The sequence below is a fragment of the Apostichopus japonicus genome, chromosome 4, assembly GCF_037975245.1.
Source record: "Apostichopus japonicus isolate 1M-3 chromosome 4, ASM3797524v1, whole genome shotgun sequence".
NCBI lineage: Eukaryota > Metazoa > Echinodermata > Holothuroidea > Aspidochirotida > Stichopodidae > Apostichopus > Apostichopus japonicus.
Genome location: NC_092564.1, coordinates 23,959,998 through 23,978,307, shown reverse-complemented (window position 1 = coordinate 23,978,307; position 18,310 = coordinate 23,959,998). Strand labels below are relative to the sequence as shown.

At 35.8% G+C, this 18,310-nt stretch overlaps 1 protein-coding gene across 11 annotated transcripts in view; it reads right to left on the bottom strand.

Annotated features, from left to right (window-relative positions):
- LOC139966870 (unconventional myosin-Va-like) overlaps nt 1–18,310 on the bottom strand; it is a 105,826-nt gene that overhangs the window by 67,030 nt on the left and 20,486 nt on the right. For all 11 annotated transcript variants that reach the window (XM_071970311.1, XM_071970317.1, XM_071970309.1 and 8 more), the window contains exons 2-4: nt 11,932–12,054; nt 9,648–9,816; nt 7,589–7,733 (exon numbers count right to left, since the gene is read on the bottom strand). In XM_071970311.1, coding sequence (XP_071826412.1) covers nt 7,589–7,733; nt 9,648–9,816; nt 11,932–12,054 — 437 coding nt within the window. The remainder of the gene's footprint in view (nt 1–7,588; nt 7,734–9,647; nt 9,817–11,931; nt 12,055–18,310) is intronic.

Genomic DNA, 18,310 nt, shown 5'->3' with positions numbered 1-18,310 from the left:
ACACTTCAGTTGCATCTTTGACTTAATATTTAAGGCTAATATCATTACATAGGTGACAAATGATATGGGTCCCTTACTTCTTACAGTACAATGTGTCATTAAAATGGATATCTGGTTAAACATCTTTGACTTAATATAAGGCTAATATCGTTAAATACAAGTGGCAATGATTGAGGTATATATACTACCCTCTGGCTTTCAAGATTATCAGATTTAAGTGATATGATTAAACACAAATTAGAGGTCAGATATTGTAGGCTACAATTGGTAGGAAACTTGAGGTGACAAAGTTAAAAAGTGAAATAAATTGCTCTTTAAGTATTTGAATTCAGGTGCAACCACAGTTTTATATAAAATTTGAAGCAAATCTATTTTTAATCTAAACACTTCAGGATTCCCACTTTGATCCAAAGATGATTCTAAAAAATCCCAACAATTTACAAAAAAATCTTTTCTGACCATTTTCTGAGCAAAGAAAGACAACACAAGTTTAGACCCAAACTTGGATGTGATACCGTTTCAGAAAAGTGTCAACATCGTTGATGATCGTTCTGAATTCCGATAGTGACAACAAACCAAAGTTACCATGGATTTAGAACCCCTTGTTGAAAAGAATCTTCTAGTAAAATGTGGAAGGTAGAATTCATGAAGAGGAAGGGGAGGGAAGGGGGTGTGAGGAGATTGGAGGAGGTCATTCCAAGGGTTAAAAGTTAACTCCTGGAAAGAGCAAATGTGTAGATGTTGTGTAGAGCCTACTGTACTTAGTTATGAATGATGTAAATATCCAAGGACATTAGTATTAACAGCTAGTGAAGCAAAACAAGGGTGACTCCATCTATGTAGCTCTAGTTGTCTTATATGCTAAATATTCTCTTTCGCTACAAAACGTGCAAGATTAAAATTTAAAAAACGTACGTTTTTAGGTTAGTTGCATACATGTACAGTATCGTAACAGACTGTAAAGCCTTTTCTGAAGCAATCTTTTTTCTTCTCAAAATTCAAGAGATTGTGTCTATAAGTACGTCTGACATACTTTCATATATCAGATAGACATACCTACAGTAGGTCAGATAGCCAATTAAATATTCATGTTAAGCTCTGAGCAGAAAATATTGGTTACTCTGGTTACTCTATAGAGGAAGAAAGGAGGACAGGGGCAAAATTTACAATATTTTTTTAATTTGCTTTATGGAATAATCATAATTTTTTTCCCAGTAGTCTCTGGACGAAGCCGAGAAAATGTCTAGGCTGTAAAAGCTATCTGGCATGAATTCAATGAAAGTTTAAAAAAACTACAAACATGTGCTACCCGTTGTCACATGGAGATTTAATCAAACCGCTGATCTTAGAAACTAACAATGATTAGATAACCATAACAAAACAGTACAGGTCTGTTACTATACATGGACATTGCAACATGCTGTACTTTCCAGAAAAAGTATCAGATTCTTGTAAAAAATATGCAGTTTTAACATTTTACCTCTTCTTACAGACCCAACTGAAATTAACAGTGCACTGATATGGAATTGAGATACAATATTAGAAATAATTCCCCTTATAGAGTATCAATTTTTATATACTCTGATAGCTTTCCAGTAGATTTATAGAAATAAAAAACTGTATACATGGAAATAAACAATAACAACAAATAATAAATACCTTCCATGTTGCAAGGAAATATGTAGTATACTTGCTCTAGCTCCAACCCCCTCACCCCCCCCCCCCCCCCCACCCCAACCTCCCTTACAGCAAGACAGCAAGTTTATAGAAGGAAAAGATCAACTATGTTTGAGCAATACCAAATATCCTTAGGGAAGACCCTCTTTCTAAAATCATATAAATATTTTGCCAAATATTTCCAAGTCATAAATGACAGGTGGTAACTGGTACAATACTTGGAAGCTTTTCAACATGTAGTTAATGTATCACATGTATGTATACTGTTTTAAAACTGCATATATATATATATATACTGTATATATATATGTGTGCTGTTTATTGGGACTTTAATATATATCAGGCTATGATTAAATGCCTTGACTGTATATATGACTATAACATCATTAAGGGAGTAGTTAGTCTGTCAGCAGATAGGTTTAATGACAGACTGAGTTATACAGTTGAATGCTTGATCAACCATTTATACCCACACTGACAGCATGCTTTCCAGAAACCCGATTACTATCCACTAATTGGCTTTTATTATGGTACGTGGCTGTCGGTTGCTGTCGTTCAATGTTGTTGCTGTCGTTCGATGTTCCGATTCTAAAATTGGTCTTTGGTTTCAACTAGTTTATGGGATGGTAGAATTTATTCCATAAGAAACCATGATGATATGAGCTAATGAATGATGAGTACGACTAGGTCTTCCTATAGAGGGGAACTTGTGGAATTTCATGAAGTTATTGTCTTCAATGTTTCAAGATATCACAATATTAGCCTATTAAACATGGTGCTTTGAAGTAGTACAGGGATATAGTACTATAATCAATCATTGCAAACAGACCAACCATAGCTGACCTATTAAACTGAGTTAGTATCACTTTCAACAGTCAAAGCACCAGCCAAAGCAATCTGGGAGAGCAACTGACAGCAGGCATAATTTTTTTATTGGGGGGGGGGGGACATATAACACTGATATGGGAGAGGGTGAGGGGGAAGGGGTTTCCTCTCCCCTTTGGGAATTTTACATCAAGTAAAGTGACTTAGATGCAAACTGGTGCTATCAATTGACAATTTTTCCCATTAATGCAATTAATTCGAAGCTGTTTCCAATACAAACGATTAGCATTGTTCTATACATTTTGGATAAGTAGCAGATCTGTTTGGGGGCAACTGGGGTGGCAAGGAGCAAATCTGCGGCCAATTTCCCCCTCATTGCCCCTCCCGTAACACCACCACTAACCTTCAACAGGCTCTATGAGGGTTTTAGATTATAAAGGGATGGCAGGGCATGAATTTACATGTACATAATTGTCAACCACAAAACCAATTGCATGACCTATTTTCATTACCTTTGGTGTCTTTCAGTAAAATATATAATCTTTGACCATACTACCTTACAATGGCAGTCTTTATATCTTGTACGACTGTGTGTCAAATTAATAATTTTACTAGTAATTAAAAAATTCTGTTAATGATCTAAAAATGCTCAGACAATCTTCCTCATTTTTGTTGCACTTTCATTTTGCATTAACAAGTAAACAAACCTATAACCCAACAATAATTTTCTAATTTGACTAATAATTCCCTAAGAACTGCATGGGTTTCATTCATAATTGGTTTATATTAAGTAGATGCATGCTGAAGCCACTATCAAATTACAAAAGCATGTAATACTTGTACAGAGCATGTACAAAGTTCATCAGACTACTTGGTCCCATTATAATGCATCATACTCTTCTCTCTGCTACAGTTTATGCTATTTTCTTGATTGACTCTGGATAAGCAACACTGAAAATTGCTTGCCTTGGGATAAATGGCACTTTATAAAAAAAATTGGTTGAGTGATTGATTTAATAAAGTACCTAGGCTGTAAGAAAAACCTTCTAAATCAAGCACATTAAGCAATCTTTTTCAACACTGGTTTCCCATTTTATGTATTCCAAACACATCATGTATATGTATAATGAAATGGAATGGATGCTTATATAACTATCATTTATGATCATGTATCTAGAAGGTGAGAATTTTGCTCTAATTTAACATCAATTAGCAGGATATTTTTTATCACACTGGTAAATTCAGGGTAGTGTCTCCATTTAAGTACGAACAGGTGTTATCCCGTGTTATCCCAGATGTGACATGACAAGTGACTGCACAACCTGGTTTCTCAAGCTAAACGAATAGTTACCTGTACAGTATATTCTGTCTCTTTGCAATGCGTGGAATAAATGGAGGCGAGGCTTCTGACCTGGAATATCATTGTTTTTAACACCTCTGTTGAATATTTGTTTTAATTAATATGAGAATTTCAGTACCTCTGTGAAGCAGTTTTTGTGTGAGTGTTTGGTTGTCTATCATGTACTATAAACCTAGCAAAACAAGATATCAACTCTTATATCAAACTGACTTTAACTATAAAGTGAACCTTTACTACCTGGGAGTAATTACTAATTGTCTTCCCATATTTCACCACCCAGAAATTTCACAAAGTACTTGCAAAAAAAGGCCATATCAGTAATTTTTAATACAGTTACAACATTCCTTAAATTGATACGTTGCCTAGTCCAGCTAATGAATTCAAACCTGATGGGATTTCAGTATCGATGTAATGTCGCAGATTTAATCGAGATCAGTGCAAAGGGCTACTTTTATAGCTCTCCCATCCCTCTCCCCTGCCCCTACCCCCCTGCCCCTACCCCCCCCCCCACCACCACTGTTTCAGGTATTGACTGGTCATCAGCCAGACGGTCTTTCCATATTCCCAATGATGTCAGTACAAACCAGTTTAACCACACAATAACCAGACAGTTTGTAACATCATCTGCTTGTACTTTGTGGTGTACCACTTCCTGACATCCACATACATGTACTTAGGCAGTGACTAGACTTTCGCATGGTACGTTACAACAAATGCAAAAACCTGAAGAAAAAGTCATTTTTGATAAATGTTGTTTTATGGATTGATACACATATTTATGTTTAGCATTTTCCATATGTTGCAACCTGCATCACTTCCATAAAACAGTAGATCTGCTTACGGTAAAAGACTTTCCTTATTAGCCAATATAAAATAAATAAATGTCTCAATGTGAGAGATCCTTGTTAAAGTCATCAAGTGGTTAGGATTATTACCAGCTGATGGCACGTTTGAGGTTATCAAAGACAATATACTTCATAGAGCACACAAAACTAATAAAGCATAGGTGTAACACTATGAAGGAAGTGTACAAATTGAGTAATTAAAACCAGCTGTCTTAATGGGTTATCACTTTCACATACAGAGAATATTGATGCTTTTACCTGGCACAAACAACGTAACATCCCATTGGGTAATGGAGCGTCATGGTGTTGGTGCGTACACCACTTTAAACACATTTGGACTGGATGAACTATTCAAGTAATTAGGGATTTTATTTTTAATTCATAAGTACTTCACACAGATACTTTTGCACTAAGTAAGTATTGATAACGAAAAGCAGAAAAGCTGAAATATTAATTGCTGAAACTGTTCTGCATCTATTTTTTATGAAATCTTAGTTATAAAGCTAGTTTAACTTGAGTATGCAATACTTTTTTCCAAATCTTAACAAACCACAGGCAAGAAACTGTTTTAAGGAGAATCAACGGGTTGAACAGCCTCGATTATGTGAGGACACTATAACTATATGCTGAACAGCATTGGTCATACTATGACCCAAAATAGCTTTGACTTTCCTTGGTTATGAGTTCCACAACATAATGATGAACAGTCCCATTACAAGTTCACTGAACTGCTCAGTGTTATATATCTGACATAGAAAACACCTTCCCTACAGTATATGCATCACATGATCATAATCACCTCCACAACTCCCTTCACATGTACTGCTGTGCCTCAGCATCAGACATTAACCAGTTCACTTAATAATAAGCTAACCAGATATATATCACATGAATCTCCCTACAGAGTATACAGGGTATATTAATCTATAGCTAAACTAGAATAATTCCCCCAACATTTCACTGTCAGCAATCTATCTTGTACACATTATTGTCAGTACACATTTATTCATGATTAGTTTGAAAACAAAAATGCCCAAAGGAACATCAGTGACATTCATGTGAGCCTCACATGACTCAGAGAAAAAGAGCCTCTCTACTAGGGTGATTTTTATCATCTCATAAATATTATTCACTATACAAAAGAGTATTAGGCAGTCTTGGCTTATCTTTACTGCTAGAATCCCTTTAAAGAAATAATACCAGACTTAATTTATAGCTGACCGATGACTGAGAAACACATTCAAAACATCCTGATTAAAATTTGCATTCAATTCCTTCATGTGGCTCTCATGACAAAAACATCTGAAAATAACATTTTGTACCAAATGTAGTCATGTGGAGGCAACCTACAGTAGTGATGTCATAGAATGCAGAATTTGTGTTTGTGTAATTTTTCTTCAATATTTTGAATATAATATTTCATGAATCATAATGTTAATAAACCACACCCAATGGTATCCTGTGAACTTGAAAATACCTCATAAAGGTTACCTCTGGACTTTCGTTTTACAATTCATGATCATACAAGCACATGCCGCCTGGTACATACATCATACAAGGGTGGTACAGTAATGCAATGTCAAGGAGGTTACCAATCAGGCATTTGAAGCAGATGCTTGTTTGGAAGGTAACCAGTATTGTAATACCATTACTTGGAGTTTCATATATATATGACAACAGATGACAATAACACTCATCAAAAAAAAAAATAAGGCCACTGTTTGAAAACAATTATCCAAGTTAAGCCTAGGTTTATTAGATTTGCTCTTCATGTTCACTGACATACTTAACAAATAAGAGTCTAGGCAGGAAGTTGCTACTGTCATTAACTAGAATGATTTACCAGTCATTTGCACCTTTCTAGGTGAAAAGAAACACTTACTGGAATTTATTCAGAACATCATTGTAGATGTATTCAAATGAATTTGATGAGAAATAGGACATGGTTACATCTACTGATTTAGACATGATGTTCAACCAAGTGGTTTTTAACGGTTACACACAGCCATTCATATCCATTTGAAGTATTCCCTCCTATTAAACCAAACCATTTAAGACCAACAACGAAAACGTGTCAATCTCAAGCAATAAGATTTCCAACACAGTTGTTATCTAAACCCAAGCATCTATCTTTCTAATTAACACAATGTTGTTACATGACATGAGTAGAATATTTGACAGCTGAGCCCTAAGGTGATGTTGATATCTTGAAATGGATTAAGTTATTAGCTATTCATGACACAGGATTTGACTTATAACTGCCACACGTAACTTCAAACTGACATGATTAATAACCTACATGGATTAGTACATGCATATGAATCACAAACATCAGATAAGACATTTCTTTATACTCGTCTGAATTATTTATAGCTTCTGGTATGAAGCCTTGGAATTGAATACATGCTGTACAATACAGTATTTACCAGGTTAACACAGAAGATTGTATTGCATAAATGCCATTAGAAATTAACCAATTGCTACTAGGTAAGAAAAGGTGTTAAATTTCTTTCATTGCAAGGTACAAAGGCAGTCAACCCTCAAACTAACTGGTGTACTCAAAGTTTTAAGAAATGACCATATTTAGCCTGTCACTTATACATATGAGCTTCAGAATTGGTATGTTTTGAAGGAAGAAGACAATGACCTGACAAGGTCAATGGGGGGCGCAGTGGAAAAACTCCTGCAATTGTTAGCTAGGAAGATTAGAGTGCTTATGTATAGGAGACAGGAAGAGAGGAATAGTGTAAACTGGCTATTTGCAAGAATGACATAATTTACTTCCCAACAGTACTTTACCTTTTGAGAATATAACAAACAACACCAATGCACAATTGACAAATAAATCATTTCATGCGCCATCTATGTAGGTGATGCTTACCTAGCAAGTTTCTTGAAAGCCTCCTCCGCGACGGCAAATATATGAGGATCCATGGACCCCATGTCCTGCCCACTGTATGCCCTGATAACATCTTCACTGTAGAGAGGTAACTGCTCGTATGGATTCAGAGCTACTAAAACAATACCTGCAAAATTAACAAAAGATCATGACGTATGTGTGCAGAAGTATGGAAGTACAATAGGGCATTGTCTCAGACCGGTAACTCCCAGATATGTAACATTTTGTAGCGAATTCAATCCAGCATATTTGAGGGTAAGTAAAACTGAATATATTTATAAATTATTATACTAGTGGATCGTCAAGGGAGGGAGGGGGTGGTAATGGCTCCCTAAGCCTAACATACAATCTATCTTGCTTTTACACATTAACTATATGTCACATATAAACACATAGCAAAACACACTGTGTATCAGCTAGCTCTCCTATGCTCCAATATGCTGCACCAAGTCCTAACTTTACACTGAGGTTTTTTTCAATCTCTAACAGCCTCTTCAAGCAGTATACTCTACAGAAGGGATGAGTATGTAAGAGCATAAACATTGCAGGCCAGTCTGTAACTCCTCCAAAACATGTAAGTTTATGTCTTTGACCGCCATGTGTTGCTGAAGTTGGTTTAACAACATCCTTATAATAATTTTGCCTTATTTTGAATGCTAAACGACAATTAGATTTAATGCGCTGCCAAATTTAATGGTAAACTATTAAATGCTTCCTTTAAAGAATGATTTGAGTTAACATTGACAATCTTTCAATTATACTCGATATCAAACATACTTATGAAAATGTGTTTCAATAGCTTGAAAAGGTCTGAAATGGTCCTTGGTTTGATAAATCACAATCTTATTTGGATGACTTAATTCTCAGTATGTTTTGCCATCAAAACTTCGCCCAAACGTTGTGAAGAAAAGCTCTCAATACAGTACTACCTCAGCACTGACCTGACATACATTGGAAGTTAGGCTCAACACAGTATAACACTCAGCAGCAATGACCTGACATACATTGGAAGTTAGGCTGAACAATATATGTCGGGTTGCCTCTCATGATTATTTCTAACCTCCCTAAATATAAACTAACATTAAACATGAAATGGAATAATTATCTCTACTTGCAGATAGAGGATAAATTTGCTTAGCATAAAAGCCACTCTAGCTGAGATTAATCAAGATACACGTACATCTCTTTTAATAGCTTCAGCCTTTAAGCAAGCACTTCATATCACAGAAGCCAATCACGGTTCTTTACCAAGACACTTAGCTCCCAAACATGGTACAAGTTGAAAAATGCAAAATTTGGCCTGGAAACTTGTTTCACCTAAATTTCTCATTCAAAAAGGTCTCTTCACTACTGACTTAATTGATAAATGGTTACAAAACTGCCCTTGACATATTTGAGAGTGCTATGGTGGTGCGTACGCAGGTAAGCAAGGAAGTTTTTTTTTTTTTTTGCAAGTTCCCAAGTTGTTCCCGAACACTTTGGGTATTTCCATGTGACTGATTCTTGGAATATCTGTATAAACATTACACTTCGACCATGCGTTCAAGAAACAGATGTATCTTGCATACTCTAGGTTGAAAACCTGAACAAACTTCAGACGAACAACACAATTAATATGGCGTTAATCAATGGTCTAGCGTGCGTTACTCACAGGATTAATGCACGATCGGGGGATAATGCAAGCGATGCACGATGGCGGAGCCCGAGTGCATCCAGCGATAGCATTAACACCCGGAGTGCATTAATCATGTGAGTAACGCACGCTAGACCGTTGATTAACCCCGTTCATTCATACACTACCATTTGTGTGGGGGAAAAATCATAAAACAAAACATTTTTGGTTACATTTAACCAAAGATTTATTAAAGTGATGCCCCGTAATTTTACCGTGCGTTACTCACAGGATTAACCACGGTCAGCTGACCTGAATGGACCAATAGGATTTAGGAATCTTTACTAAGTATGAATGAATAACTGTTTAAACACATGTATGGCATTGGGATTGTATGGCATTGCTACGATTAAATCTACACATACTCACCACAGTATGTATATATGGCATTGCTACGAATGAATCTTTCATGCAGGTTGAAGAGTACTGCTGGTTCGTGGAGGTAACTAAGCGAAGTGAGGTCATTTTCACCGATCAGTATCTCGGGATTCCTCAATGGTGGCAAATCTTCCTCAGACTTCAATTTCAGAGAGATTTCCTGTGAGAAGCAGTTATTTATAAATGATGATAAATACACTTTCATGTTCCTTGGTAATTAATGTCAAGTTATAAACAAGCAAATCAACTACTTGTGTTGGTTTATAGACATAGCCAGAGACAAGAGAAAACATAAGTGACACTTAACTTACCAGAGATTATTACTGATAAAAGAAATTAAGTAAGCTCTGCAGATACTTCAGAAGCAGTTGATTTCATTGTATTACTAAATTCCTATAGAAAAATTCAAGTAAGCAGGTCTAGGGTTGTCAATAGCATAAGACAAAGATAAAGAGCAAAAACCTGAGCAAAACCAGAGAAAGATGGAATATAGTTATAACTTGGTTTCTAAACAGTTTTTTCAAGGAAAACATGTAAACGTCTCCAACGTCAACTGACTGTACCTTAGCTATAAACACCTTTAATTATTCCTCATAAGCCCCAGCAAAGGGTTGGTCGTTATAGTCTAGTATGAAGCAAGGAATATTGCCAACATAGGCTCTCAATCCCATCAAGGTAACTGCTGCTGGGTCATCCCAAATTATAGCATAATTATCAAGTACACATTCAACGTACATATTAACTTATTTTCATCTCTCACATGATGATACATCTATAGATGCACTCTATGCATGGATGCAGTCTGACGTGGACTCTCTCATCCAGGCAGGTGCATTCAGCCTAAATCACATGATGACAATATTTAATAAATTGCATATGCAAATTACATTATGCTTTGGTCCGTCTACTATGACAGTGTTACAGGCCGAATCTTGGCATTGTAATATTAAAAGGTAACAGACACTTTCCAGGTGTTAACCGTGGTATGTTACAGTATACACTAACAAACTTAGATCATGTGTCGTGATCATGTGATGAGGCTAATTAATACAGTACCAGCAGATTGTAGTATTTGAGAAGGAATTCTAACCAGTCATTACATGGAACAATAACCAAGGTTGTAAATACTAGAATGATAAACAAAGTGGAGGAGTTGGGAAGTTCCTTTTATTAAATGGAACATGTATAATTATAGCAAAAGAAAGTAAAATGATAAAATAATAATTTTAATAGTAAAACGTTTCCTCTCTCAGGAGTAAAGGTTTAACAAGACGCAATAAAATTACGAACAAGACTAAAAAAATCACTTACTGGTGAACTCTGCAAACTGTCAATATCAATCATCCTACTGTGCTGCTATGCTGTGATGACATAATAATCAGTAATCAGTGGGACCAGTCTTAAAATATATCCCAAGTAGAGCTTGATGTATGGCTCAACCTGGCTACCGTACTCTACTTTTGACACGGTGTTTAACCTTAATCCCTACTTTCTTCACTATCACTTCCTATTTCAATTCCTAATCAATTCCCAACCGAGCGTCAACTTCTGAGGGGTTTCCTTTCTGGTCAATTTTAGAGCAAAATGCAAGATCCCTATGATTTTAAGCCCCAGGAAGCTGAGGTACACGTCGAGGGCCAAAGATAAAGCTTATAGTCTTTATCAAAAAATGAGGGGTATCTTTAAGAAGGCACATAAAAGACAAACATGATACTGTCACTTTAATAACAAACTTGGAAGATTCTTCAATTGTTAGATCAATCCTCCAGTTAAATATTTATCAGGAAAGGCCTAAAATTTGAAAGTCCATGAACCTATCTTGTAATTCCAAATTGCATCAATCACAATATTTGTTGTGAAAGGCATCACACCTTTAGTTATTTGTATAACATAATCAGGGCCTTCTACACAGTATTTCATACTACGCAACTACAGTATTTAAAGGTGCCATCGGGGCCTAACTTCCTACTTAATTAATACTTTTTCGCTGTGATGTAGTTTCAGAAACAGTGATTGTGATGACTAGCATTCTATCTGCATATATAGTTGCTATCAGTCAGAGAATAATTTATCTGACAGTCTAATTAAGTCAACAGTGCAACAAAATTCATAAACCTCTAACAATCAGTACAAACTGCGAATGCTAAATTACTGGTCCCCCCCTGTCAGTATCGGTGAACATTGCACACTTTGTTTCCAAACAGACCGAAAGGAATCACCTCTTAGGAATTTAGCAGTTTTACAAATCTGATTGTTATCTAATTTTGATACTCACCTCTTCTGTTTCATCTTCTAGCTCTAGAAGGACGGAGATGGTCTTATCACCTCCTTTGTAGTTTGCTGCAAGCGTGCCCGGCTTCCAAACTACCTCTGGATCCCGGATCCATACTCTCGCCCCCTGCAATTTAACAAAAAATATAAATGTCAAGAAAAGTACAAAACACACATCAATGCAGTAATGAATAATATAGACACAAAATATAAACGAGGCAATTGATATATCAGCAAACCACTAATAATTCAGTGCTCAATTAGTACTTCTTTGTAGTTACAGTACTTCTAAGGCAAAATACCAATCCTCTTCAAACTAGGACAGCAAATTTGGTGAATCATCTCCACAGTTAATCCAACACAGGCTCTCAAACTAGTTTTTGCTGACAGCAGGATTTATGTCGCATTACATCACATCAGTCATCTGGTGTATGCTATACATGAATTAACTTTATACCCGTAATCCCCACCACCCCCACCCCAACCCCATTCCACAACACTGATCAACATGCTCCAATAACTTGGGAAGTTTACGAGGGATCAGGATTGAGGAAGCAAAGTGACTTTTCTGTTTTTGAGGGGAATAAAGAGCATATCAAGCAGTGTTTTACTTCATTGCCTAAATTCATGCAACATTAATTCACTCATTCCAAGTTCTAGTAAAACCATCTTTTTTTTGTCTATATCATAGCGTGCATTTTTCCTAGATACATGGCACATATAATATTATTTGATTATTTTGACTCATAACATGATGTACAAAAAAGGAAAGGGAAATTTGGCTATCAAGTAGGAACAAAGTGTATTAATGGTTACAATGGTCAATAATGCACCTATGTCGATGAATACAAAGACACAGTGGCTTTCAATATTTGTAGAGTATTAACTGACTTTAAAAAGGGAAGAATTTGCCACAGCATGGTTTTTGTAAACATATAAATATTTCTACATTGACACCTCAACCCTACCACCTTTGTGACTTAAACACTGGTTATTATTAACAACATTTATTCACTTTTGGGAACTTCCCCCTGACTTATGAGGATTCTGATCACACTGTAGCAAACAGAACAGAAGTGAAGAAGAGAGTCAAGGGGAATTTTAGTGTTGATATACAGACTAAAAATACACTTAGTTTGTGCAATATATGTCTCGTGGGAATGGAAGGTTTTGGAGTTCAGGAACAGGAATTAAAGATATCAATGCACACAGGCTTATTCTGCTTTGCATTCAAATGAACTCCAGAGAGTGTTTGTTTGTTTCCTATATAGCAATTGACCTTTGCCATTTTCAGTGCTACCTAATTTATATACTAAGAAACCAAGAGAACTAAACACAAACAAATCACAGATAAGTGGATCTTTTCTCAAACTGTATTTAACCTCATAAGTTTGCTTTAATTGTAATGGCACCAGGTTCATTTGTTTTCTTATTCAGATTACTTTCATAGTACTTACAATAATAAATTTTTACTTATAGTTCACCATATGTAGTAAATGTGTGTGGCTGTACAGTATTAGTATGTAGGCTCGTATGTAGTGTACTCGACAAGATGGGACCGACTGGGAGATTGTCAAAATATCTTGTGAGGCCCCACAAAGAAACGTGAAAATTGCCAAACATGACAAACCTGCTTTATTCCATGCACCTTCTATATTATATATCTGAAGTCCTAAAATACTAAATACTAAAACATACCGGGTAAAGATATTTGCCTCTCTCCTGACAACCTAAGCACCCAGGCTCTACATTATCTAGAGAAACTGGTACAGTACAATAGCTAGTTTAGCACTTTTCACCCTTAGCAAACAGTCACTCTTGGACTCTTGGTAAAAAAAAAACCCTCATTCTACCGCCAAAGTGTCTAGAAGTGCTCTCTTTACTTAGAATGTGTTGTTTGTGCGTGAGTCTTGGTTTTTAGTTGCCATTAGGATGTTAGTAAGTATTTACACATGTATGCAGCCTGATACCCATTCTCTCCCTATTTGTGTTTGCTCAGGCAGTTTTAGTCCCCAGTTTTGCCCATTTTAAAAGGCCTATTCCAAGTTTGAGGTACTGGTTGGTCCTACTATGGGTGTTTTACCTCAATGGTCCAATGCAGATGGGGAGATCAGGAGTGCTAAGGGTATGTGGAGACTGGTAAGCATCAATGCGAGACAGCCAAGTAATTCTCAGGAAGTTTTCCTACAAGTCTAATTCCGACCGAATGCAACGTGCATTTGAACAACTTCCCATGTTGTGACATTTATTTAACAACTTCCTGAATTAATGCACATATAGCAATGTTTACTTTGTATAGATCTACAGTGCACAAGAATCTTGTTAACTTAGGTGGATGTCATCAAGCAAACACCTTGTAAAACTTCAGCAGATTGATTTCCTCTTACTTTCAGTTGGTATCCATTGAAGTTGACAGAGATGTTCAGGAACTTTCTAGTTCATAGTACATACTGAGTAATAAAATAAGTTTTTCAATGGCAGACTGTAAGAATAGTGCAGTATCCATTCCTAAGCTTCAACTAAATGATAGAATGACTTTCATTGAGACTTAGAGTCAGCAGATACATTTATTGTAAAATAACAACACACATTTCCAAACAAATTGGAGATAGAATAAAATTCTCACACAAAACGGACACGTAGACACTTTGGGTGGTAGATTGAGAAGGGCATTGACCAGAGGGGTCCGACCGTTGAAAGTACAAATTGTTAAAAGGGTACTAGTTCATTCTAGACACAGTAGAACGAGAGTGCTAAGGTTGTGGGGAGACAGGTAAGTGAGGAGCTTTGATAATCCAAAGAATCCATCAATTGATGCACCTTATTAAAGGTAATCAGTATATTGCTCCCAAATATATGCTAGAAAAGTCAGATAATGGTCACTAGATCATGTTCAAATTTCAAAAAGCATTTCACCGCCTCCTCTAAAAGTAGTTACCCACACTGAGATGTTGAATTTTCTATTTTAATAATGCTCAAAGGCGGGGACTAAATTTGAAGGCTCATAGACTATAGAAAATTACTTTTGAAAATTTCCTAGCAATTTTTAGCACATACTGTATGCTAAAATCTGGGACCACTACTGATGAGCTTTAATCTTTTAGGTGAATTTGCAAACATGAACAAACAGGGAACTTAGATATGAGAATGAGTACTTAACTCAAAAATTTGAAATTTTGTTAAGTCTTTGTCAACTGCTAAGTACTGTTTACTTGAAGGTTTTAGTCAACTTCATGTAATGAACCATCGGTATGGGGAAATCCCAAGTTGTTGAATTGTCTACTTCAAACCCACTTTCAATGTTAAGGATGCTATTCAAGCATCAATTGTGATGTTGTCCCAACTTCCACTTTTGTGGATGATTTGACAATCAATAATGAAAAGCTCAACTCCCTTGTTTCATTATTATTACTGTAATTTATCTGTTGTTATAATCATCAGCAGATGTTGTCTACATTGTCTAGCAAAATTTGAAACTTAATTTATCAACGGGCCATATGGCAATAGTTAATCCATTGTTAATATATTATTGTTTCTGTGTTTATTTTTGCTTTTTATTCAGAGAATACTTAAAAATATGTACATGTATGAAACAATATGTATTTAAATCTTTTTCATCAGTGGAGAGTTAACGTTAGCTGTTAATTGAGATTTATGTGTAAGTATTAGTTGTAAACTGGATTTCATTGTATGAAATGGTCCAAACTTTGGTCGCAAAATATTTAAGCTCGCGGTTGTTGCACTGAAGTCTAGCATTGTTCTCAAAAGATATAAGTGATCTTCACAGACAGACCTAGCAGGAAAGATTGGAAGTAATTGATCTAAGTATAAATGATGAGCTGTGGTACATAGCTATGAATCAGAAAAGAAATATGTCAAACCCAGCTTGACATCTCATGAAAGACCTAGAAGAAAGGAGGAGAACGACCCTCATATATTACAGCCAAGGTTGACTCTACAATGATGAACAGGTGAATATAGTGGAGCCAAGATTGACTCTATACTATAGTAATAATGAACAGATGGAGACAGAGGAGCAACCCTGGACGATGAACAGATGACTAGAGAGCAAACCCTATGATAGTGTAGGCAAGGTTGACTCTACAGTGATTAAAAATCACTAGATTAGAGCAAACCCTATAATACTGTAGCTAAAGGTTGACTCAACAGTGATCAACAGATTAATAACGTGGAACAAACCCTATGATACTGCATGCAAGGTTGACTCAACAGTGATCAACAGACTAATAAAGTGGAACAAATCCTATGATACTGTAGGCAAGGTTGACTCAACAGTGACTAAACTCACTAGATTAGAGCAAATCCTATGATACTGTAGCCAAAGGTTGACTCAACAGTGATTAAAACTCACTACAGTAGATTAGAGCAAACCCTATGATACTGTAGCCAAAGGTTGACTCAACAGTGATCAACAGTATGATACGAAAACAGCTTTGCAATGTAGACTTAACAAAGTTCTAAGGGGAAAAGAAGGATACGAAACCCCACCATAGTTCAAATTATTTTCAGAAGTTGGCTAATGATCAACTTTTAATTAGTTTGTTATTCTTTTTATCATACATCATTAATAATTAATGAAACAATTTAATTTAGTGAAATGAAAGTTCTATTAGTTGCACATATTGCATTCACTTTCACCATCAGATTTACAGCTCAGTTCAACTTACCATATATAGCCTGTATAACAGGATACTGTGCAGTACTGTATGCAACCACCACTGACAAACTTGAGGTCAGTGACAAGATATAATCTGATACAGACTTTCATTTTTTACAGACATTATGATTTTTTTCGGTAGAATGCAGACAGAGGTCATCTGACTTCATCAGTGATGCTTCATTGAACTAAATGTATAAATATTGTTTCAATGATATCAAAACAAGATATGTATACATTACAGCCTTTGTTTTACTTTCATAGATCTGCTTCTAAGGTAAAAGAATTTCAGAATATATATAAGACTATATATATAGTATAGTGTATGATCACCAGTGAGGATATGACACATATATACATTGTAAGCATCTCTATGATAATGATACAGTAGCACTTAGTCCTAAATTTACACACAAGTGAGGACTAAAGTCTATCATTCCTGTATTTATGACTATTGGATTTACTTTTAGCTGATGTTGTACTATTCGCTGCAATCATACAGATACTGTACAATAAAATTTGCTCAATAAATATTAAGTGTCAATTCATCCATTCTTGATCATGTCTTCCATAATTCTTCTGTTCCCGCCCAGACCTTAAAGGTTAGAGGTATTTGTCCCCAAATATAATCTAGACATTCAGATGATGGTCACCGACAGTATGCTAAACATTTCCGAACACTTTGTTATACTGTACCATCCCTCTAAAGACATTGTTTAATACCTGTTCACACTCTGATACATTTTTAACTGTCCAGTGTTTTTAATAATCCTCAATTGGTGGGTATAAACTTGGGAGGATCACAGCCTATAGAAAAGTACTTTTTGATAAAGTATTTTTATAGAGCATTTAAATTTGAGGTCAGTACTGAATGTGTAAATTTTGCTTGCAGTGGTATTCATTGAAGTATCAAAGTATCAAAATGCAACCAACTGCTTTAGGACAACCACTTCAACCCTTCAGCCGATAATAAATTGTCCCTTGGAGTTTGACCAACACAGTATTCCAAAGTCTGACTTTATCAAAACTATTCAACACAAGTTTCATTACAGTGGACATAAAAGGGAAATTAGAGAGCGTTCAACTTGGCTGTCTAGATCTCAGTCAACTGTGACAAATCTTTAAAGTACCGTGACAAAGAAGAAGAAGACCCTGTCACTAGGGCAACCTAGTCAGGAAATGACCAAATGGTTAAAATGCCACCATACCTAGAGGGACTATAAAATAGATTGCAAAAATATAAATAAAGTGTCCTTAAACTTAAAAGTAGACCAACAAACAAACAAAATCCTATGAGAAAACACTGATTCAGAAGAGGTCCAATGGAGGTGCAGTGCTAAAACCTTACTGATTTAGATAAGTTAAGGCAGATAACATGCATGTCTTTTGGGTAAGAGAGGAGTAACATAACAACCAAACTAGACCAACTGAATCTCACTGCCACCAAAGTATGTGTAAAAGTAAGTTGGCAAAGTTGGTAGGGACAAGAACATGCACAGAATACAGACAGGGCATGGTGAACCTCTCTGTATTCTGTGCGTGTTTTTGTCCCTTCTGTTACTGTTACTTGTCATTCAGCCTCTGAAGAAGATCCTGCTAGGATCGAAACGTCAGGCCAAATTACTTTTACACATTCTCTTTATACACAGGCTCATTAGTGGATAAACAGTTTGCTAACAGTTTCATTTTATTTTGCTACCAAAGT